At 43.8% G+C, this 23,568-nt stretch overlaps 1 protein-coding gene across 2 annotated transcripts in view; it reads right to left on the bottom strand.

The window, feature by feature from the left end:
• The window catches only part of NUP58 (nucleoporin 58), a 65,376-nt gene that overhangs the window by 29,584 nt on the left and 12,224 nt on the right, over window positions 1-23,568 (bottom strand). For both annotated transcript variants that reach the window (XM_044276381.1, XM_044276382.1), the window contains exons 2-7: window positions 21,671-21,804; window positions 19,885-20,022; window positions 18,414-18,548; window positions 14,953-15,054; window positions 3,711-3,735; window positions 3,516-3,581 (exon numbers count right to left, since the gene is read on the bottom strand). In XM_044276381.1, the coding sequence (XP_044132316.1) occupies window positions 3,516-3,581; window positions 3,711-3,735; window positions 14,953-15,054; window positions 18,414-18,548; window positions 19,885-20,022; window positions 21,671-21,804 (600 nt within the window). The remainder of the gene's footprint in view (window positions 1-3,515; window positions 3,582-3,710; window positions 3,736-14,952; window positions 15,055-18,413; window positions 18,549-19,884; window positions 20,023-21,670; window positions 21,805-23,568) is intronic.

The following is a 23,568-nucleotide window of genomic DNA, read 5'->3' as shown; positions in this document are numbered from 1 at the left end:
TGCTGTACATTGTATAGGGCCTGTGCTCGGAATCACAGCCCAGTCCCATCCACTTCAATGGGGCCAAGCTGCACCTAGGACATGTGACCGATGAACGCGACATCACACGCCCTAGGGAAAGCTGCAAGGCTGCACAGCACTACTACATGCCCATTACATACACAGCGCTACTACATGCTCATTACATAGATGGCTTTACTACAATATACACTCACCTAAAGAATTATTAGGAACACCATACTAATACGGTGTTGGACCCCCTTTTGCCTTCAGAACTGCCTTAATTCTATGTGGCATTGATTCCACAAGGTGCTGATAGCATTCTTTAGAAATGTTGGCCCATTTTGATAGGATAGCATCTTGCAGTTGATGGAGATTTGAGGGATGCACATTCATCCCAAAGATGCTCTATTGGGTTGAGATCTGGTGACTGTGGGGGCCATTTTAGTACAGTGAACTCATTGTCATGTTCAAGAAACCAATTTGAAATGATTCGAGCTTTGTGACATGGTGCATTATCCTGCTGGAAGTAGCCACCAGAGGATGGGTACATGATGGTCATGAAGGGATGGACAGGGTCAGAAACAATGCTCAGGTAGCCCGTGGCATTTAAACGATGGCCAATTGGCACTAAGGGGCCTAAAGTGTGCCCAGAAAACATCCCCCACACCATTACACCACCACCACCAGCCTGCACAGTGGTAACAAGGCATGATGGATACATGTTCTCATTCTGTTTACACCAAATTCGGACTCTACCATTTGAATGTCTCAACAGAAATTGAGACTCATCAGACCAGGCAACATTTTTCCAGTCTTCAACAGTCTAATTTTGGTGAGCTCGTGCAAATTGTAGCCTCTTTTTCCTATTTGTAGTGGAGATGAGTGGTACCCGGTGGGGTCTTCTGCTGTTGTAGCCCATCCGCCTCAAGGTTGTGCGTGTTGTGGCTTCACAAATGCTTTGCTGCATACCTCGGTTGTAACGAGTGGTTATTTCAGTCAACGTTGCTCTTCTATCAGCTTGAATCAGTCGGCCCATTCTCCTCTGACCTCTAGCTTCAACAAAGCATTTTCGCCCACAGGACTGCCGCATACTGGATGGTTTTCCCTTTTCACACCATTCTTTGTAAACCCTAGAAATGGTTGTGCGTGAAAATCCCAGTAACTGAGCAGATTGTGAAATACTTAGGCCCGTCTGGCACCAACAACCATGCCACGCTCAAAATTGCTTAAATCACCTTTCTTTCCCATTCTGACATTCAGTTTGGAGTTCAGGAGATTGTCTTGACCAGGACCACAACCCTACATGCATCGAAGCAACTGCCATGTGATTGGTTGACTAGATAATCGCATTAATGAGAAATAGAACAGGTGTTCCTAATAATTCTTTAGGTGAGTGTACATCTTATACACAGCTCCACTACATGCACATTACACAGATGGCTCCACTACATGCCCATTACATACACAGGGCTACTACATGCCCATTACACACAGAACACGGTACAATAGGCAAACTATACATACACATAGCCCTGCTCCACACAACGTACCTTTTACATTCTTTGGCCTCGTGTTCCCTTAACTGCGCCCACACACGTGGCTAATCACATGGCTGTGACATCACCACAGGTCCTGTAACCATAATGTGGTGTATGGAGATGCTCCTGGTAAGGGAGGTGTCAGTGAGGGGCGGGGCTTCTTAGGAGATGGGAGGGGCTTCCTTTGTGCAGGACCTGGCAGTCTGCTGATACAGCACTCGGGACTCGAAAAGACCATGAGTAGAAATACGCACAAGTCTTTTATCAGGGAGTTAAAGAGGACCTTTCATCTGTCCAAACATTGTAAGATAATTATCAGGCTACAAAGAGCCCCGGGATCTCACTGCACTTACTATTATTCATGGGCGCCGCTCTTTTCGCCCGCTGTGTCCTCCGGTATCTTCACTAAATTGGTTCTACTAGGTGGAGTCTGCCCTGTTTCACCCTGGGCGTTCCTTCTCTTTTTTTTTTCTTCCTGGGTGTGAGCTCTGCGCTTGGACAGCGCTATAGCCTGGGAGAAGGAAAGCCCAGGGAGAAACAGGGCAGACTCCGCCTAGTAGAACCAATTTAGTGAAGATACCGGAGGACACAGCGGGCGAAAAGAGCGGCGCCCAGGGATAATAAGTGCAGTGAGATCCCGGGGCGCCGCTCTATGTAGCCTGATAATTATCTTACAATGTTTGGACCAATGAAAGGTCCTCTTTAAATGGCCTGTGCAGGCGTCTATGACGTTTGTGCAGGCGTTACTGCGGCCTCTGCATCTAGACCTTCACTGCCAACTGCAAGTAATTCATCCATAACTTCTAGCAGGAATAATAAAGTAATGGCACATCACAGAGTCATTAGAATAGATGCTCCAGAATTGTTATTACAGGGGAAATGTAAGTAGTTATTAAAATAGACATCTCAGGAGAGGGGACGGCTCCTTTGTAACCCTTAGGATATCGGAGGTTTTTTCATTTTTGTGTTCTCATTTTTCTTCCCCATCTTCCATGAGCCACAACTTTTTTTATTTTTCCGTTCACATAGCTGTATCAGGGCTTATTTTTTGCAGGACAAGTTGTACTTTCTAATGCCACCATTTAATATGGCATACAATGTAGTGGAAAGCAGAATAAAAAATCCACATAGGGTGGAATTAGAAAAAAAAAAACTATTTCTCCACTGTCTTGCGGGTTTTGTTCTCACGGTGTTCCATTTGCAGCAAAACTGACCAGTGCCCTTCATTCTCTGGGTCAGTACGATTACAACGATACCACATATCTATAGGTTTTTATATCTAAGTAGTGTAAAAATAAATGTAAACTTTTTTTTTTACATCACCATATTCTGACCTCCATGACTTATTGAAGCTCGTATTTGAGCCTACAAATTTTTTATTTTTTTTATTCGAAACAATCATGGATTTTTTTACATCCATTTATTTCTCAGAATTGCTAATTTCTTATGTTGGCTTTCTAGCCAAAATAATAATTGCAGCTTCAATGCCCTTAGTCTCTTCAGCAAGACCTAGGGCATTAAAATCAAATACCGGCATCCTCTGCAAAGCGCAAGCTTCCGGGTTTTCCACCCTTTAGATGCTGTGATCTCACCTGATCATGGCATCTAAAAGGCTTTAATGACCACGATTGGCATTATTGATTATTATTCATTAGCCGCGGGTCTCTACCGTTTGAAACCACAGAGACCCGCCCGGCCATGACGCCCGCTGCATGTACAGCGTTGGTAGCGAAGGGGTCAAAGAACTGCACTTGGGTGTGCAAGTCATCAAAATACATCCGACATCAGCATGGAAGTCAAGCATGACTGGCTTCCATTAAAGGGAAGCAGAATCTTTACCACTGCAACAGGTTTTCCTACTTTCTCTGATGCACATCAAAAATAAAGAAAAACTAAACCTAGAAAAGCAAAGTGTAAAAGTAGACAAATGGTAATTCTAAAGATCCAAAAGAAATCTGTTATAACTTAACTTACTGAAAAATTTCCACATCTTGGCAGATTAACGGAGGTAGATTTTCATCCTTCAGAGCTTTATTGTCCCTATAAGAAAAGCAAAGATGTCACAATTGCCAAGTGAACGGATTATTCCTGCACTTGGACCAGGTTTCATTATAAATATTCATGTGCAATGAAAAGCAAAGACGACAACACAACCTTCAGGTAACTTACTCTGGTCTGGTTCCAGTTCTGTCACCTGAAAGTGAGAACACCGACAGGTTAGGAAGCACTCTCTATATATCAAATTTATTCTGCATATTCTGTGCAAATGTTTACGATTTGGGCATAGAACATAATGGTGCTTGCAGGCTCTGTCCCCTTTCGGTCGTCGTCGTCGTCGGCGCCCCCCCCCCCTCCCCCTCCCCCAAAAATAAATAAATAAGATAAGATGATAGATAGATATCTCTCTAGCTCTATATCTCTCTAAGTGCGCCGGGGATAGTTTCTGGACAGGAAAAGATGAATTAGAACAAAAGGCATGTTCACTTCCGTTCATGCGCTGTTACACTTACCACAAAGGATGCGGCATGCTGTGTGTGGGCAAGCATTTTTTCACAGAGCGCAGGCGCAGGATATGCCGAGCTTTCATGCAAGTGGATGCATACCGGCACGTGAGCTCTGTTCAACATGGGACGCCATGCGGGGGGGCGTGTCCGGATGTGGAGCTGAGCGGACGCTTACCGCGCTAGCTCCGTGACCTGTGGCATAAGAAGCGGCTCACAGCGCAGTACAGTGTACCCCCACACACTGTAATTTAACAGAGGGTATTGCCAACCCACCCAGCACCCGACAATATGGGCCGCAGCAAGAAAAATGAAGGCCCGCCGAGCAAAATCACGGCATTCAGGGCCGCAGGAGGAATCCAAGATGGCGCCCGCTCCCTGCACCATGAAGCGCCGGAGGCAAGTTACTCCACTGAGACACCAGCAAGGCGCACTAGAAGCGCTAGTAATGTCAGCCCACGAAGCGCAAGTAATGTTAGCCAACGAAGCAACTCACCCTCCTCATCTCCTGTTAACTCCTCACCTCGTAAGCTGCAGCTTGATTCACTGCCTGCTAGTTATAGGCATACTTTACAAAGCTCAGCAGCTCCATCTACTGGTCAGAATATGTATCAGCACCCAAGTGAATGTAAATCACCATCTTCCCTCACTACTACTGATGGTCACTCTGTTCCTGTTACTGAGGCCACATTAAGGTCCTTATTAGGTGACCTAAGGCATTCTATACAGAAGGACATTTCCTCTGCATTTTCAGCATTACAAAAAGATATAAGCCAGATCGGAGAAAGAACTTCCCATATTGAACAAAAGATGGAAGAATTCACCAACGCCCACAACCAGCTAGTGGACGCCCACAACGACGCAGATGATGAAATTTCTGCCCTAAAACTTAAACTAGCGGACCTTGAGGACCGTTCAAGACGCAACAACCTAAGATTTAGAGGAATCCCAGAAACCGTCGAACCTGACAAAATCAAGGACTTCCTCACAGATTTCTTTGTGGCCCTAATGCCAGAAGCGGAACAGAAAGATCTACTAATTGACAGGGCGCATAGGATCCCAAAACCTAAAAGCGCCCCTAACGCCGCTCCCAGAGACATCATCGCCAGACTGCACTTTTATCACTTCAAAGAATTAATCCTCAAGACGGCGAACTCAAAACAAGATCTCCCGGATCGTTTCAAAAATATATCAATATTCTCCGACCTCTCTGCAGTCACCTTAAACAGACGCCGAGAATTCTCAACCGCCACTAAAATCCTCAGAGACCACAACATCCCTTACAAATGGGGATACCCAGTGAAACTCCTAATCTTCAAGAATGGGACAACACACGTAATCACGTCTCCAAGCGACTCGATGAAGCTTCTCCAGAAATGGTCCCTAGCTACGGTGGACGAAGACACCATCTCACCGCAGAAGAAAAGACCCCCTACCCTGATCAAAGAGTGGACCTGAAACTTCTTCCTGCAAGAAAAGAGCACTCCTACCCTCCAGAAGGACATATCCTTTCTACTGTGCAGGGTCACTAGACTGCTATAAATGTTTTACATTTTGTGCCGCAGGTTCTCTACGGAGATAACTCACCTGCTTTTCTAACACCACCCCCAAATTACCTGGATAAATTTTGGTATCCAGTTGGTTCTCTTTGAACCGGACTTTGTTGTTTCTACTTGTTTTAGATAAAGTGACTTAATTTGGTTTTACTTTATCTAACCCCTCCTATCCATCCTCCCCTCTATTTCTTACTTCCCTTACTCCCTCACACCACTATTACCACTTAAGTGACAAGTGAAATTGTTCTTCCTGTATCTCTATGTGATTTATGCTGAGGAGCATCTGCGGTGTCTCATTAAGACTGCGCGCTCTTGCTCTACAGCATATTCTACAATTTACAGCTTTATCTAACCTGCAACTTTTCATTACTGGAGATGGTCATAAAAATCTCTTCACTCAATGTTAACGGACTAAATAGTCCAATTAAAAGATCATTACTTTGGAAAGAAGTACTTTCTCTCAAAGTGATGTGATCTGTGTTCAAGAAACCCACCTGAATGAGTCTGATACATATAGGCTTAAACATAAGAAATTCACTAACCTATTTGTTTCACCGGCTGTGAACAAGAAAAGAGGAGTAGTCATTGCTATAAAGGACTCCCTCTCTTTTCAACTAATTCAAAGTATCAGTGACAGTGAGGGGAGATATGTTATTTTAGTGTGTAACATTAATAATGCTCTATATACACTAGTCTCCCTATATGCACCAAACACAAACCAACTCACATTTATAAAAGAAGTTTTAACGTCTGCCTTAGCCATTAAACAAGGATCACTGGTTGTATGCGGGGATTTTAATTTACCTCCTTCACCAATAATTGATAAATCTAACCATGTCACCTCTCAATCTCCCTCACAATTTGCACAATACTTGCTATCTGAGGATTTATATGATACATGGAGAGTCCTACACGCATCAGAACGTGACTATACTTTTTACTCTCATCCTCACAAACAATATTCAAGAATTGATTTGATACTAGTGGACAAATGGACTCTTCAAAATGTCACATCCTCTAATATAGGATCCATAACATGGTCCGACCATGCCCCAATATCTTGTCAAATTTCAGAACGTTTCAACCATCGCTCTTTTATTCCTTGGCGTATCAATAACTACCAAATATCCCTACCTTCTACTCAATCACAAATTACAGAAGCACTCCTGGAATATTTTAAACATAACTCTACTTCAGACGTCCAGCCCACCACAATATGGTGCGCCCATAAAGCCTTCATAAGAGGTCATCTCATTCGTATTTCATCTTATATAAAAAAGCAAAAACGCATACGTACAGAACAGTTATGCGCAGAGATAATACGGTTAGAAACTTTAAACAAAGCAAATCCTTCCCAAACTATTAGTAACCAACTCAGAGACCTAAGATTCGAACTTTACCAACTCTACCAAAATACATTTGAACACAATTTGAGACGGTCAAAAGCGAAATTTTATGCGCAAGGAAACAGAGCAAGTAAAGTACTAGCCTACAAAGTCAAATCCCAATTAAATAGGAAAAAACTACCATATGTATATAATTCCAATAAGGAAAAGGTAATTAACCCTCAAGGAATAGCTAACACTTTTGCCAACTACTACTGTAATCTATACAATCTTAAAGACCACAAACTAACTCCGCAACCAACTCCGGATTTAATCGATAAATTCCTAGCGGATATTTCATTGCCCAAACTCTCCCCAGTACAACTAGAACAGATCAACAAACCAATAGATATCAATGAAATACTGCACGTTATAAAATCATCCAAAAGTAATAAATCCACAGGCCCGGATGGACTATCCAATGAATATTTTAAAACCTTTGGAAATATTTTATCTCCTTTCCTTTTAAACACATTTACCCATATATTGTCCACCGGAAATATACCTCAAGAAATGCTCCAAGCTACTATTGTAGCTATACCCAAACCAGGGAAATCTCCCGATGTCCCAGAAAATTTCCGTCCGATCTCCCTTTTGAACGCCGACCTCAAACTTTACTCAAAACTACTAGCCAATAGATTATCGTTACTTATTCCCCATCTTATTCACCATGATCAAGTGGGTTTTGTCAAGTCAAGACAGACCCTAGATGGCACCAGACGTATAATTGACCTCATCTATTTTTCCAGGGCAAATCGGATGCCTTCTCTGCTTCTGTCTCTAGATGCGGAGAAGGCATTTGACCGAGTGCATTGGGGGTATTTGAGAGCAGTCCTAGCTAAGTTTGGCATACATGGGCAAATTAACAAAGCAATAAGTGCATTATACTCCAAACCATCCGCTAATGTCCTTATAAATGGAATGCTGTCTAATCAGTTCTGGATTAACAACGGAACAAGGCAGGGGTGCCCCCTATCTCCCATCATTTTCGCACTTGCTATTGAACCCCTAGCAGAAAGTATCAGGACCCATACACAAATAACAGGTATAAAAATTGGAGAAACAAACCACAAAATTGGTTTATTTGCAGACGACATAATACTGGCACTAACCAATCCAACAACATCCCTGCCTATTGTCATGCAAATATTAAAATCCTTTAGCTATATTTCATACTATAGCTTGAACGTAGCTAAATCTCAAGTCCTCAATCTAGGGCTAGAGGCTTCGGACCTTAATTCGCTGAAATCTAAATTCCCCTTTAAATGGAATTCTGAACATATCACTTACCTCGGAATTAAACTAACCCCATCACTCTCTGATCTCCTAACAGTAAACTATAACATCCTAAAAGAAAAAATCAAATTGGACCTAAACAAAATGAAAAATTGTGAAATTTCTTGGATGGGAAGAATAGCGGCCCTAAAAATGTTCATCATCCCACAAATACTATACCTATTCCGCAACCTCCCAATCTCTATTCCCATAAAAAACTTAAAAGAAATCCAAACACTACTTCTTAAATTTGTATGGCAAGATAAAAAACCAAGGATTCAGGCAGATGTAATGTATCTACCCATTGCCAAAGGAGGACTGGGATGCCCCTCTATAATCAAGTACTATAGGGCGTGTATTTTAGAACAACTGAGATACACTTGGTTAAACCAGACTAACAAGCACTGGGTCACAATCGAAAACTATATCATGGGTGTTAAAAACCCCCAATTATTTTTCTTCTCCAACTCCCTATTGGGAAACATTCGCATCCCAAATTTATGTCCCACAATTCAGGCCGCTTTTGAACTCTGGATCCTATTGACGACAAAACTAAAACTTATTAATGTCTCATTTACAGACATCCCCTTGGGGACATTGGAGAGATGTATCCCACACTTAAGGATCTCTAATTGGACCGACCTAGGGATTAAGAACCTAAGTCAACTCTACACCAATAAGACTTTAAACTCCTTTACAGACCTGGCAGGAAAATTTAAGGTTCCCCATAGAGATTTTTATAAGTATTTACAAATCAGACATTTTTTGTCTGGGGTAACCCTCCCCACTTCCTCTGACACTTGTAAAATAGTGGGAATCTTACGAAACCCTCTAAGTACCCTCAAGGCCCTATCTCTCAGCTATCACCTTATGGCGGAGAGATCGGACTCACCACTGACCCCTTTACTAAATAAATGGGAATCAAAATTAAGCTTGAAGATTTCCTCAGAACAATGGGAAACTGCATTCTCTATTATACGGGCTTCTTCTAAATGTATTAACCATCTTGAAAACTCCAGGAAAATGCTTTATAGATGGTACTATACACCCTACAGATTATCCAAGATGTACCCTCTATCATCCCATGTCTGCTGGAGATGTTCTGCAGCTGAAGCCGACATGGAACACATATGGTGGGAATGCGGAGACATCAAACCGGTCTGGAACTCAATTAATCGTATCCTTACTCAAATATGTAATATCCCAATCTCACTATCTATAGCTCAGGCCTTACTCTCCGTGGATTTAGACTTATTTCCTCATACTATTAGAGTAGTTGTTACTCATGTAATTGTGGCCACTAGAATGAAAATTGCCTACTTTTGGAAGAATCCAAACCCCCCTCCACTAGCGGAAATTATAAATGCTGTTAATAACAACTGTCTATGTGAGATGTTCAATGCTTCCATATCCAATAAACGAGCCAAGTTTAAACTTGCATGGGATTGTTGGCTTCACTCCAAATTTAACACAGTCCTAACAGATAGGTAAAGCTCAGATGTACTTAACACTCCTTGTCACTCCCCCCCCTCCCCCCCCCTTACTCCTTTATATCCATTTCCTTTCCTCTATTCTCCCAATGTTACTTATAGTAATGTTTATATAACCTGCTCTGTTAATTATTATGTTAAAAATGATGACACCATACAGAGTATATTAGAAGATTTATAATGATTCTTAATGCTGCAGACAAAACATACATTTTGGGCTCTGTATGTGACACTTACCTGTTCTTTTTCTTCTGAAAACAATAAAAATTATGTTCAAAAAAAAAAACATGGGACGCCATGCTCACTGCACACATGGATGGAATCGTAGCGAGTGTTCGCCTTTATTTTTAATTAAATTTACACTATATACACAGGTGCACTGATTGATTATGTCTTGATGGGATATAATTATGTATTTTTGATACAATCTTGGACACGGTTGAATTGTTTGTTTTATTAGCGATCACTGGACTTTATGTAATCCTATGAAATGTCTAACACTTGTAATTAGGTTTTTCACAATGTAATCCTGTTAATTCACCTATTGTGATCAATTATGTAACACTTAAGTACTTGGCCCTATTCAAGTATGTTTGGAGCTTGGAGCACAGTGTTCACTGCTTGACAAAGGCTCCATTGAGAGAGCTGAAATGTTGTTGGGTGTAATAAAAGATCCACTTTCACTTGAAGACCGGAGTGCCGCCTTACCTTTTGGTTATATTATATATATGAAGAATGATATTGTGTGTGTGTGAATGGCGGTCATGTGACATGATCATGTAATCGGCGGACTGTATCCACCTATCTATGGGCTGGAGCATGCCCAGTTGATATGTAGTGCTAGGTCGCCATTTTGGTTTTGGGCTCCTATGTCCTCTGTGTGTTAGGATACTATCGCGCGATGAGAAGTACTCCACGCCTGCGCAATATGATGTCTCAGACGCCGACCAGGTCCTGCCGTCTCAAGCTGCTTGAGAAGTTTTGATTAATGAGCTATTTGTGTTAAATTACACACAATCATGTACACCTGAGATGCGTTATTGGATAATGATGGGTTCTTTATGATATGTACTGTAAAGACATGAATTTATGTATACATCACTGGCACATTGCACTTTATGATATATTGGTTATGAAATCATGTACACTCTTTAGTGTTTCCTTATGGATTTTTAACACTGTTTTTATGGATATTGATTTATAATTGTGTAATTACTTTGTTAATTATGTATGCTATATAAGCACTTGATTTTGCACTATGTATTATGGCTTGACAAAGGCTCCATGGAGTGAGCTGAAACGTTGCTGCTATCACATGGGTTAATAAATCGCCCACTGTTTGACACGGATACTTGAGTGCTGCCTTGTCTCTTTTTTTGCACTCGAAAAATTAGAATATTGTGCAAAGTTAATTTATTTCAGTAATGCAACTTAAAAGGTGAAACTAACATATGAGAGACTCATTACAGGCAAAGCGAGATATTTAAAGCCTTTGTTATAATTTGGATGATTATGGCTTACAGCTTATGAAACCCCAAAGTCACAATCTCAGGTCCCCTTTGCTCAGGGGGTATGGAGTAATTAGCTGACTAGAGTGCGACACTTTGAGCCTAGAACATTGAACCTTTTCACAAAATTCTAAGGTAATCCGGTTTCCCGGAAGTCTCCATGACAGCACACACCGAGACTGACTTCCTCTGATAGGACAGGAAAAAACAGAGGTTTAAAAACCCCACTCCTACCCCTCGTCTCCAGTGCATTTTAACGGAACCAGGAAAAGGGGTAGAACATAAACCAAAGTAAAATTATCAACAAAAGGGTGGGAATATGTGTGCTGTCATGGAGACTTTCAGGAAACCGGATTACCGGTGAGTGCAATACTAAATTTCCCCAGTCGTCTCCATGACAGAGCACATCCTGAGAACTAACCAAGTAAACTTTAGGGGGGGACAACAGCACCTAGGAACTTGCGTCCAAAGGCCATGTCCTCATTGGCAAATACATTAACCCTATAATGCTTGGTGAAGGTGTGAGCCCTCTTCCAAGTGGCCACTCTGCAAATTTGTTCCTAAGACGCAGAGGCTCTCTGGGCCCAGGAAGTAGACACGGATCTTACGGAATGGGCTCTGAGGGACGGAGGAGCTTCTTTACCGGAGGCTCTAAAGGCCTCAGAAATAGCATACCTAATCCAGCGGGATATAAAGCTTTTTTTACCCTTATTTGGGCCAGAAAACTAAATAAATAAGTTTTTATCTATCCTCCAATCTCTGGTGACATCTAGATAATGAAGTACACTTCTAATGTCTAAATTATGAAATCTTGTTTCCTGCTTGTTTTTGGGGTTGGCACAAAACGAGGGAATAACAATGTCTTGTGACCTGTGGAAAGTAGAAACCACCTTAGGGAGAAAATTGGGATCTAATTTGAATATGATCTTATCTTTAAACACTCTAAGGAAGGGCTCTTGGATAGATAAAGCCTGAAGTTCACAAATTCTTCTCGCAGAGGATATTGCCACTAAGAAAATGGTCTTAAGGGTAAGCCACTTAATAGTCAGGGAGTCTAGAGGCTCAAATCGAGAATCTGACAAACTTGTAAGAACAGTATTCAGGTTCCATGGAGCGACCATATTTTAAATTCTGGGTTTCAATCTATCAGCCGCTTTTAAAAACCTAGACACCCAGGAGACCTCATTAAGACTAGTGTTATATAGGGCACCTAATGCGGAAACCTGTATCTTAAGGGTATTCGGGGAGAGACCCATATCCAAACAGTCCTGGAGAAATTCCAGGATGAGAGGGATATTGGGGGTAGATTGAGCGAGAAGTAATGCGGTACTTTGTGGTTTCTTCTTGAGGCGAAGAGATCTAGACTCTAATTGCCCCATTGATTTTGGATTCTCTGAAAGGCCGACTGGGATAGGGACCACTCGCCTGGATCCAGTCTTTGTTGACGAATAAAGTCCACCTGAAGATTGAGAGAACACTTCAGGTGTACCGCAGCCAGAGATTTTAGGTTCTTCTCTGCCCATAGAAAAATCTGTTGAAGGTGACCGTGTCTTGTACATCCCTGATGTTGGATGAAAGCTACAGCTGTGGAATTGTCTAAGTGGACTAGTACATGACTGTTCTTGGATACAGTCTGAGTTGCTTTGAGGCCTTCCCATATAGCTCAAAGTTCTTTGTAGCTGGACGACATCCTCCTCTGAGCTTCGGACCAAGTCCCCTGAAAGGAACCTGTGGCAGTAAGGGCACCCCAGCCCCAGGAACTGGCGTCAGTTGTGAACGATAGCACGTCCTCCTGGCTCCAAGAGACTCCTGACTCTTGTCTCTGAGCCACCACTGTAAGGAGGTCTTTACCTCTTTGGTTACGGACATCCTCTGGTCTAGGGTTAACTGAGACCTGTTCCATTTCCTGAGGATGAGGTCCTGCAGAGGCCTCATGTGGAATTAGGCCGAGGCGACAGCTGGAATGCAAGTAGTTAGGCAACCTAAAATCTTCATGGCCTGTCTGATCGAAACAAAAGAATTGTTGGATCCCTAACCTTAGATCCTGGACCTTCAGAGATAGAAGAAAATACTTTTGGAGGACAGAATCCAGGAGGATGTCTAAAAATATTCTTTGATGGTTTGGGATAAGATTGGATTTCTCCCAGTTGACTATCCAGCCCAGGTTCTAAAGGTGAGAGGGGACCACCTGAAGAGGAGCTTGTAAGAGATCCGATGTTTCTGCTATAACTAACAGATCGTCCAGATTTGGAATAATTAATATTCCCTTTTGGCTTAGGGAGGCCACTACTTCTGCCATAATCTTGGAGAAGATGCGAGGAGCAGAAGATATTCCGAAAGGGAGACAGTTAAATTGAAAGTGAAGAATCTTCTCTTTCAGCTTCACTGCAAACCTCAGATATTTTCTGGATGGGAAAACCGCTCTGTTTTTTCCTGTCCTATCAGAGGAAGTCAGTCTCAGGATGTGCCGTCATGGAGACGACTGGGGAAATATATATACATATATATAAAAAAAAAAATCTTCTTTTCCTCCTCTGATCCCTAGGGGAGTCTTATAAGGCAGAAGAAATGGTGTGTGTGTTTATGTGTGTAAATATTCTATATCTCTACTGTGGTAGTTGCAAGTGACATCAGGAAGTAAAGCCCGTCACTGTCACTTCTCCCCTGTTCATGTTACCTTCCTACCTTAGCAATGAAAGAGGGAGAATTACTAAGGCTGGTTTCACACGGGCGTTGCAGGAAAAGATGCGGATGCGTTGCAGGAACATGCGCGATTTTTCTGCACGAGTGCAAAACATTGTAATGCGTTTTGCACGCGCGGGAGAAAAATCAGCATGTTTGGTACCCAGACCAGAACTTCTTCACAGAAGTTCAGGTTTGGGATCGGTGTGTAGATTGTATTATTTTCCCTTATAACATGGTTATAAGGGAAAATAATAGCATTCCTTATACAGAATGCATAGTAAAATAAGGCAGGAGGGGTAAAAAAAAATTTAACTCACCTTAATCCACTTATTCGCGCAGCCCGGCTTCTCTTCTGTCTTTTGAGGAATAGGACCTTTGATGACGTCACTACGCTCATCACATGATCTTTTACCATGGTCATGGATCATGTGACGGACCATGTGATTAGCACAGTGACGTCACCACAGGTCCTTTTCCTGTGCACAGCAAAGAAGAAGACAGAAGAGATGCCTGCTGCGCGAACAAGTGGATTAAGGAGAGTTAAATTATTATATATATTTTTTTTTTAACCCCTCCAGCCCTATTGTACTTTGCATTCTGTATTAAGAATGCTATTATTTTCCCTTATAACCATGTTATAAGGGAAAAAAAAAAAATGATGAGGTCCCCATCCCGATAGTCTCCTAGCAACCGTGCGTGAAAATCGCACCGCATCCGCACTTGCTTGCGATTTTCACGCAGCCCCATTCACTTCTATGGGGCCTGCGTTGTGTGAAAAACGCACAATGCTCATGTGCACAGCCCCATAGAAATGAATGTGTCCGGATTCAGTGCGTGTGCAATGCGTTCACCTCACGCATTGCACCCGCGTGGAAATCTCGCCTGTATGAAAGGGGCCTAAAGGAGAGAGGATTACTCTCCTCCTGTATCTAATCAGACCATGTCAACTCTGTGACTCACATGTTCACTAAGATCTGAACTATGACTATCTGTGGTCCCTTCAGTACTCACTTTTTTTGTCTGAAGAACTGCTGAAGTCGATTCCACCGAGTCCTTCATTGGCAGTAGTCTGTGCAGCAGGAGCAGCCAAGCCTAAAGGATTCTGTCCCAGACCTGCAATTGAATATAAAGATGGGACTATTACTTGGACTGCGTCATCAGCAGCAAGAATATTTCAAATTACAATTTTGTTACTTCGGCTTCTAGACCTTCAAGGGGATTTCAATGTTTCAGGCAGTTTTCAACCAATTTTGGTAATCCGCGGAAATAAAATTAAAAAACACATAACAAGATTATACATATTTTCCTCTGTCCTCATTAGCAAAAATCCCTGTTTGGTGGGGGTCCCAGATATTGGATCCTCACCGATCAGATACTGCAGACGTATCCAGAAGATAGGTCATCAGTAGTAAAATTTTAGAAAACCCCCTTAAGTCTTGCCCTCATGAAAAATAACTGCCTGTCTTGTTCTTGTAGAAGAGGAGGATAAAATTACCAAAACCAGTTCCAAACAAGATCTATTTGACATCCTGGAACTGCACCAATCAGGTTTTAATCTTTAAAAAAAAAATCTGTCAATCCTCACCCAGAATGCCTTGTAATTAGGATATGACAACCAGCAAAACCAGCATTTGATTACTATCGGGTCATGCAGGCAAGGAGGAGAACCCTGGGCACTTGCCATCTTTTCCACATGCACCTTTCAGAGGACCTACGTAGCAGAAGTTATGTTGTGGGTGGCTAAGCATATGGGCTGAAGATCAAGGAGAGTGTATTCTTCTGCATTACATTCATTTTAAAGGGCTTCTGTCACCCCCCATTGTGCAATTTTCATTAGCCGACATTAGCCATTTGCTAATGTCAGCTGAGTGCAATCATACATGTCCTGCCTCTGTCTGTGGCTTATTTCTTGTAAAAATCATACTTTTATTATATGCAAATTTCTTCACTACCAGCAAGTTGGGCGTGTACTTGCTGGTAGCCGCCGCATCCTCGGACTATAAACATGCCCCATCTCCTCTTGATAGACAGGGCCAGCGAGCGCTCTCCTCCTCCAGCTGGCCCGTCTGCTGCTGAATTCCCGCGCCTGCGCCGTAACGTTCCTCAATCGGCGCAGGCGTACTGAGTGAAGGACGCGCGCTTGCCAGCTCCTTCCTCAGTGCGCCTGCACCCGGAAGAGAAGACTGCAGGCATCAGCGGTCTTCTCTTCCAGGTGAAGTAGTAGTAAAAGTATGATTTTTACAAGAAATAAGCCACAGACAAAGGCAGGACATGTATGATTGCACTCAGCTGACATTAGCAAATAGCTAATGTCGGCTTATGAAAATTGCACAGCAGGGGGCGACAGAAGCCCTTTAACACTTAAGAAACACAAGCATGTCAGCACATGAAGCTGTAAACACTACCACATGGTAAAAACTAAAAAAAAAAATATATAAATATATATTACTTTTGTAGCCCCAAACTAATAAGGATTAGCCCCAGTGGCCAATTGTATGGGGAAATGCAGCAGGCTACAATTTACAACATTGCATACCAAATGACTGCCAACCATTTCTCATTAAGAGTTAAAGGGGTTGTCCGGGTTCAGAGCTGAACCCGGACATACCCTTATTTTCACCCCGGCAGCCCCCCTGAGCCTAGCATCGGAGCATCTCATGCTCCGATGCGCTCCCGTGCCCTGCGCTAAACCGCGCAGGGCACGGGCCCTTGTGTTTTCAATAACACTGCCGGGCGGTAACTTCCGCCCAGCGGTGTGTTCGGTGACGTCACCGGCTCTGAGGGGCGGGCTTTAGCTCTGCCCTAGCCGTTTTACTGGCTAGGGCAGAGCAAAATCCCGCCCATCAGTGCCGGTGACGTCACCGGGGTTCCTGTCAGCCCCATAGAGAGCCCCGGTACGTCACCGGAACTCAGAAAAATGCCTTTGCCCTGCGCGATTTAGCGCAGGGCAAAGGAGAGCATCGGAGCATGAACTGCTCCGATGCTCATGTGAGGGGGGCTGCCTGGGTGAAAATGGAGGGCTGTCCAGGTTCAGCTCTGAACCTGGACAACCCCTTTAAAAAAAGAAAAGCTAAAAAACAAAAACAAGATCTGTACGGTATATGCAAGTTCCTCTGATGTAATAAATACCCCCAATCGTCACTCTAACCATTATTTCTCTCCTCTCAGGAGCCTGAACAGACATCTCCATCAGCACATCATGCTGACACAGTAACTGCACACCTCGCCATGATGTCCCCGGTAGCAGCCACGTCTCCCTTCTTCCGGCTCCCGCTGTCTCTCTACTGATCTCTCTGTATCATGTGACCTATAAACCACCCGTCTAATAACTCTGTTCCAGTCTACACAGCAAAGCTGTCAATTCAGCTGCAGAAGACAGGGACCCCGGCCTCTTCACGGGGTTACTCTCCATGTGACTGTGCCTGGTAATGTACCACAGCCCCTTTTGGCTGAACAGTAGAGAGTCCAGGAGTCAGACGACTACTAATCATCACTAGGACAGGCCGTCACGTTTGTTAGAAAACCCCTTTAAAAAGGGGTTTTACTGGCATGCACTTTTCTGGGTGACGTTTTACTTGTATTTTTCCCCTATAAAGTGGTATATGGGAAAATGCCTTAAAGGGAGTCTGTCAGCACATTTACCCCTTTTTAACAGTTCCTATAGCGCTGTAGCCGCAACACAGATGATTAAAACGGTACCTTTATATGCTTTTGTGGACTGCCAAAAACGAACTTTGACGAATATGTAAATGAGGGCTCGCAAGTGCCCAGGGCGGCGTCCACCGCGTTGGAGCCCAGGCAGCTCTGCCTCTTCGGCTCGTATCCCTGCCCAGCCTCTTCCTCTGCCCGCCCATCTGTTTTCTCTCCCCCTCAGCGAGATCCCGCGCCGACGCGATAACTTTCTTGGCCGGGGCATGTGTACTGCGATGCCCATTGCTAGCACGGCATCGCAGTAGCTTATGCGCATGCCCCGACCAAGGAAGTCATCGCTTAGGAGCGGGATCTCGCTGAGGGGGAGAGAAAACAGATGGGCGGGCAGAGGAACAAAAAATAAAAAAATAAAAACCCTTTGAAAAAACCCTAACAAAACCTTAATTGAATGTAAATCTTAGGGTCCATTCACACGCCCCCAAAATGGGTCCACAATTTAGCAAAACCGGTGCGGACCCATTCACATAGCATCATAAATCAATATGTTGCTATGTAACGCTTACAGTTCTGGAATGTATTGGATAACACTGGCAGCATTATGCTGTGTTATCCAATACATTCCAGAACTGTAAGGGTTACATTGCATCATAAGTCAATATAATGCTATGCTAATCCCGTCAGTGCTGGGAGGTCAGGCCGGGTGCTGCGATGCGGACTCGCTGCAGGAGGAACGCTTGTCTGCAAGGGGCCTCAGACTTCCATCAATGTTTTCATTCAGTAGTTACCACTAAAGTAACATTTAGGAAAGGAATCACAATTACCTGAAGATACTGCACCTGTATTCTGAAATGGCGATGCAGTCATGCTGGACAGGGAACCAAGTGACAGACCAGTAGTGGACACAGAAGTAGTAGCAGCAGGTGTGGACGTACCCAAATTCAATGTAAAACCAGTTCCTTAATTAAAAGCAAAGATATAAAACAACAAACAAGTGAGAAGATCACCTTCATTTCTGCTGCTGTGAAGTCATGAAGTTTAAAGGAATGTGTCACCAAACATTGTATTTGCCAGTTAAAACACGATAGTAACACATTTATTTCTAAAATGATTTTTTTTTCAGATTATAGATTTATCCTGTTTCCTGAACATGATTATGGGGGCGGCCATCTTGCCTGAGCTGTTCTTAACAGCATTTACACAGCATTAAGAAAATTGCTTTACGGCAGCCCCATGATCCATAGACACAATTGTCAGGAGGGGACCTCATTAACTTCTATGGGAGAGTTTTCTAGGCCGCGCTGTGATCTGTGCAGAGGTCATTGTACAAGGAGAGAAGAGATAAGCTCTGACAATCTATTGTGAATGGTGGATCCTGTCTTATCTATACACAGAGGTGATGTCATTACAGGCAGGATTAGAATGACAGATAAGCAGGTGACTGCAGGGAAGTGTTTTGTACAGACCAAGAAGTGGTGCCTTTTATTCGGTTTAGTGACCAGTGCGAAAATGGCAGGATTCTATGGTTTTTGTTTAAATATAGATATTGACGTGGAAAATTAAAAATATCACCAAAGATTAAACATAAAACGGGATTTAAACAGCAGGTCATTTTCTGATGACACAATCCCTGTAATTACTTCCCATCACTCCACTGCCTTTTTACATCCTTAGGGAGCATTCACACGACCGTGTTGGTTTTGCGGTCCGCAAATCACGGATCCGCGTGTTCCGTATGTCTTCAGTTATTTTTCCGTTTCCATTAGTCTGTGGTGCTTCCGTGTGTCATCCGTTTTTCACGGTCCGCAAAAACTGAAATGGGGTTTCCTAGAATGTTTTCAGTCCAGGGGTCCGCAAAAAACGGATGCATTTCCGTGTGCTATCCGTTTTTTTACAGACCCAATGACTTTCTATGGGGCCACGGACCGCAAAAATAAAAGCAACGGACACATGGAACGGATAGCACACGGATGACAATGAAAGGCATTCTGCCCTCATAGGTCTATGTCACCAGAGCACCGACTATGCCAGTAAATAAATGTATTCCACTGCTGATCACTTTTACCCAGTCTTTAAAACTACAATGCCAGCTATTTTCGTTGTCCGCTGCCAATATACAATGGGCCCCGCAGCATTTGCCGACACACAGGTTCGTGCAAATGGCGATAATGCAGGATAGACTAGGTATCAATGAAAGTCTGGTAAAAATGGGAAATATTTGGATCTACCTGCTACCAGTCATGTAGTGATGTCAGAGTCCAGCCTGTAGTGGCTATAAAGGCTTCTCGCTCCTACCTGTTGCTGGGGTAGAGGAGAGGGAAAACCCAGCGGTTGAGGTAGTTGCAGCTGGCAAACAGAAAGGTGTAGCAGATCCTGCAGGTTTGCCAAAATTCAAGCTGAAGCCTGGGGTCGTTGTGGAGGTTGTTGCTGGCGCTGTAATTAAATAATCAAAGTCAGATCATAGAAAACATATAAATCAGACTGCTGCAGATGAGGGGCTCCTGGAGCAGGGCAGATAGGTCCTCACAGTGATGCCGTCGCCAACATGCTATAGGACCTGGTCCACACTACAGACAATGGCCTTACAGGTCACTTAAATGGTCACTAGCACGAGACAAACACCTTCCTTTGGCAGCTCCCTCCTCCTCCCCCATCCATAGACTTCTATGGGCAGCTGTATTTAGAGTCTTCAGTGAGTTGACAATCTCTTTCAAGATGGATTTGGCAGAAAACGCTGCTAAAGTAAAGAGACTGATAAGTGGAGAAAGGGGCATTCTCCTCTCATAAGATAAGAGTTTCCCGTATTCACCTATACTATAGATTTATGTAAAAATGTGTTGAAAGGTTAGTGACCATTTAAAGGGATTGTCTGACCACTAAATCATTTTAATGAGGGCCAGGGGAACAATCATTCACCAACCGAACACTGCTCTGTTCCTGCGGAGGTGCTCCAGTCTCAGGCTGCCCTGGAAGGGCGTCGACTTGTGTGAATGAATCGAGCTTCAGATTACTTATCCGAAACTCAATTCGCTCAGAACACTTCGGTTTTAGGCTAGGTCTACATGACTACATTTGTCGCCCGACAATTTGTTATAATGGTAGTCTATGGCGTCGCACTGCGACAGTCGCAAAAAATCCATCCGAGATGGATTTTTCTGTGATTGTCGCATCGCAGCATGTTGCACTGCGACACCATAGACTACCATTATAAAAATTGCCGGGTGACAAATGTCGCCGTGTAGTTGTACCCTATCTGTCGCGCGACATATGTCGTCGTGTAGACCTAACCTAATGTATTGCCACCATGTAGGCAGAATTCGATTCAGCCAAAGTCGCGTAGGAACTTAGTGAATTAATTCGGGAATCACTTCTGCGTCTTTAAAAACATTTTAAAATAGCAATCCAAAGTCAGGCTTGGTACCAAGGTACCAGCCAGTACCACACCAGGCTTCGAGTTCCTAATTTTAAATGCTTTACGGAGACGTTTTTTACTAAATCAACTTCGGATTGACGATCAGAAGCTCGATTCGCTTAAGACTAGTGGCAACCTGTCCGTGGCCATGTGTACCACTGCAGCAATTCACTGGGTTCAGGGCTAAAAGGTTTTTTCTGGGAGTTTTACAATAACGACCGGTCCTCTGGATAGGTCACCAGTATCCGTTCGATGGGGATCCAAGACCCGGGACCCCCACTGATCAGTTGTTTGAGAAGGCAGCGGCACTTGCAGTAGCACCACAGCCATCTCTCAGCTTTCCCTAGGCCAGATCACATCATGTTCATAGGTCACATTGAACTGAATGTGGCTGAGCTGCAATATCTAGCACATCCGCTATACAATGTACGGTGAGCTGAGAGAGGGCTGCAGTAGCGGAGCGTCAGTACCTCTTCTAACAGCTGATCTGCGGGTGGAGACACCCACTGATCAGATACTGAGGATAGGTCGTCAGTATAAAACTCCTAGAAACCCCCTTTAACATGTCCCTAAGCGGCATATGCCTCAGTGGGAAAGAACCTGCATGTTTTCAAGTCATAGGCACAGAGATGGTATTAGCATCAATACAAGATTTTAAAAAAATGGCACCTGTATTCGTCATTCCTAATGTGAATCCTGTGGCAGGTTTTGCTCCAAAGAGAGTTCCAGATAAACCCGTTGTAGACTGTGCGCTTGTTGTAGGAGTTGCCGAGGCACCGAAACCAAACGACGTACCAGTGTTACTGCAAGAAAGAACAGATCGGCTTGATTAAATGTCCACAGGCCTACGTCATCCACACTGCACTAGGGAGGATAACCCCGGTCCAGAACCTATATGGCCTCATCCCTTGTTCAGGGCCTCCTTCTGTGGACTAAAGGATGAGGCAGCCTGCATGAGGGGCTCCCATTTACTCAGACTCCCGTGTATTCGATGGAAAACCATGCACCTGAATGTCATACTGGTAGATTTCTGCAGGGAGAGATGCCTGGCTGGCCACAGCTTCATTGGTCATATCAGCTGTCTGAAGAGACTACAGCGTTCCGGTGAACGCTCCGCTATGTCGGACTGAACAAGTTTCTCAATGTATTCCTATGGGAGCATCAATGTCAGTCACATAGGAATGAATAGAGAAGTAGCTGACTTCCTGTCCTGTGTCAGTTGAAGATCAGAGTGTTGGTCACATGACACAGCTGAGGATCAGAAGGGAGGTTATATCTCACAAGTACAGTCACTGGTAAGAAGATTACCTTCATTACAGTTCACATCATGGACCTTTGTTAACAGGTCAGAGAATAAAATGTTTTGTGAGAGAGTGCTACTTCAAAGGAAATCCGTCACATGGGTTACCAATATGAAAGTACAAGTATCGCCATGTAGAACAAAATAACTTATTTCTTGATGTCCCCTTCATTCTGCGTTTCTGGCTCTCATTTTCTAGTAAATCCACCTTTTGTATTATGCAAATTAGGCAGTAAGGTGCCCAGAGGGGTGTTATCTTTCTAAGGTGCTCAGAAACGTCCCCCTCCAGTGCCCAGCCCACCCTCCATCAGATCCAACACACGCCTCTCCAGGGTCGAAACTACACGCCCACACCAGCACTGTTGCCTAACACCCCCCGCTATGTCATTCAGGCAATGTAACGTCGCCCACAATGCCTCCTACAATGCCCCGCATATGCCAAGAAATCTCACTGCATGCGCGATACAGATCTTCCAAAAAGCAACAGCTTCCCGCAATAACTTCATAAATTACTTTGTACTGTAAAAAAACATTTCCCGAACTCTGGTTCGGTTCCAGGGTACCACTCCTGCTCCGTGCAGTATTAGAACAAAGTTTTATGCAAATCGACTTCGGATGTTTCATCCGAAATCTATTCGCTCATCACTATTGGTAACCCATGTGACAGATTTCCCTTAAAGGGTTTCTGTCCCCAGAATTAACCCTATTAAACTAGCTGACATTAGTGATGTGCTAATGTCTGCTGAACCTAACTAGTCTATTTCTACTTTTATCTATGCCCCCGTTACTGCAGAAATATAACTTTTATAATATGCTAATTAGCCTCTAGGTGCAGGGGGGGCGTTGCCTCTGCTCCTAAAGGCTCCGTTCTCCCACCTCTGGCCATGCCCTGCTACACTAGATTGACAGGGCTAGGCAGCGTTGGTCTCCTACTGCCGACCCTGTCTGCTGTGTAAATCTCGCACCTGCGCTGTCCCGTTCAGTATTCGGTGCAGTGAGTGAAGGGCACTTGTCGGCTGCCTCAATGCGCCTGCGGCGAATACTGAACGGTGCGAGATTTCCTCAGCGCACAGAGTCGGAAGTTGGAGACCAACGCTGCCTGGCCCTGTCATCTAGTGTAGCAGGGCGTGGCCAGAGGTGGGAGAACGGAGCCCTCTAGGGGCAGGAGCAACGCGGACAGCACACCAATGGGTCCGCAAAAAAATGCGGACAGCACACCATGTGCTATCCGCATCCGTATGTGCGTTCCGTAGCCCCGCAAAAAAAA

The sequence above is a fragment of the Bufo gargarizans genome, chromosome 1, assembly GCF_014858855.1.
Source record: "Bufo gargarizans isolate SCDJY-AF-19 chromosome 1, ASM1485885v1, whole genome shotgun sequence".
Lineage (NCBI taxonomy): Eukaryota > Metazoa > Chordata > Amphibia > Anura > Bufonidae > Bufo > Bufo gargarizans.
Note: the sequence above shows the minus strand (reverse complement) of the source record. Positions and strands in the feature narration are given on the sequence as shown.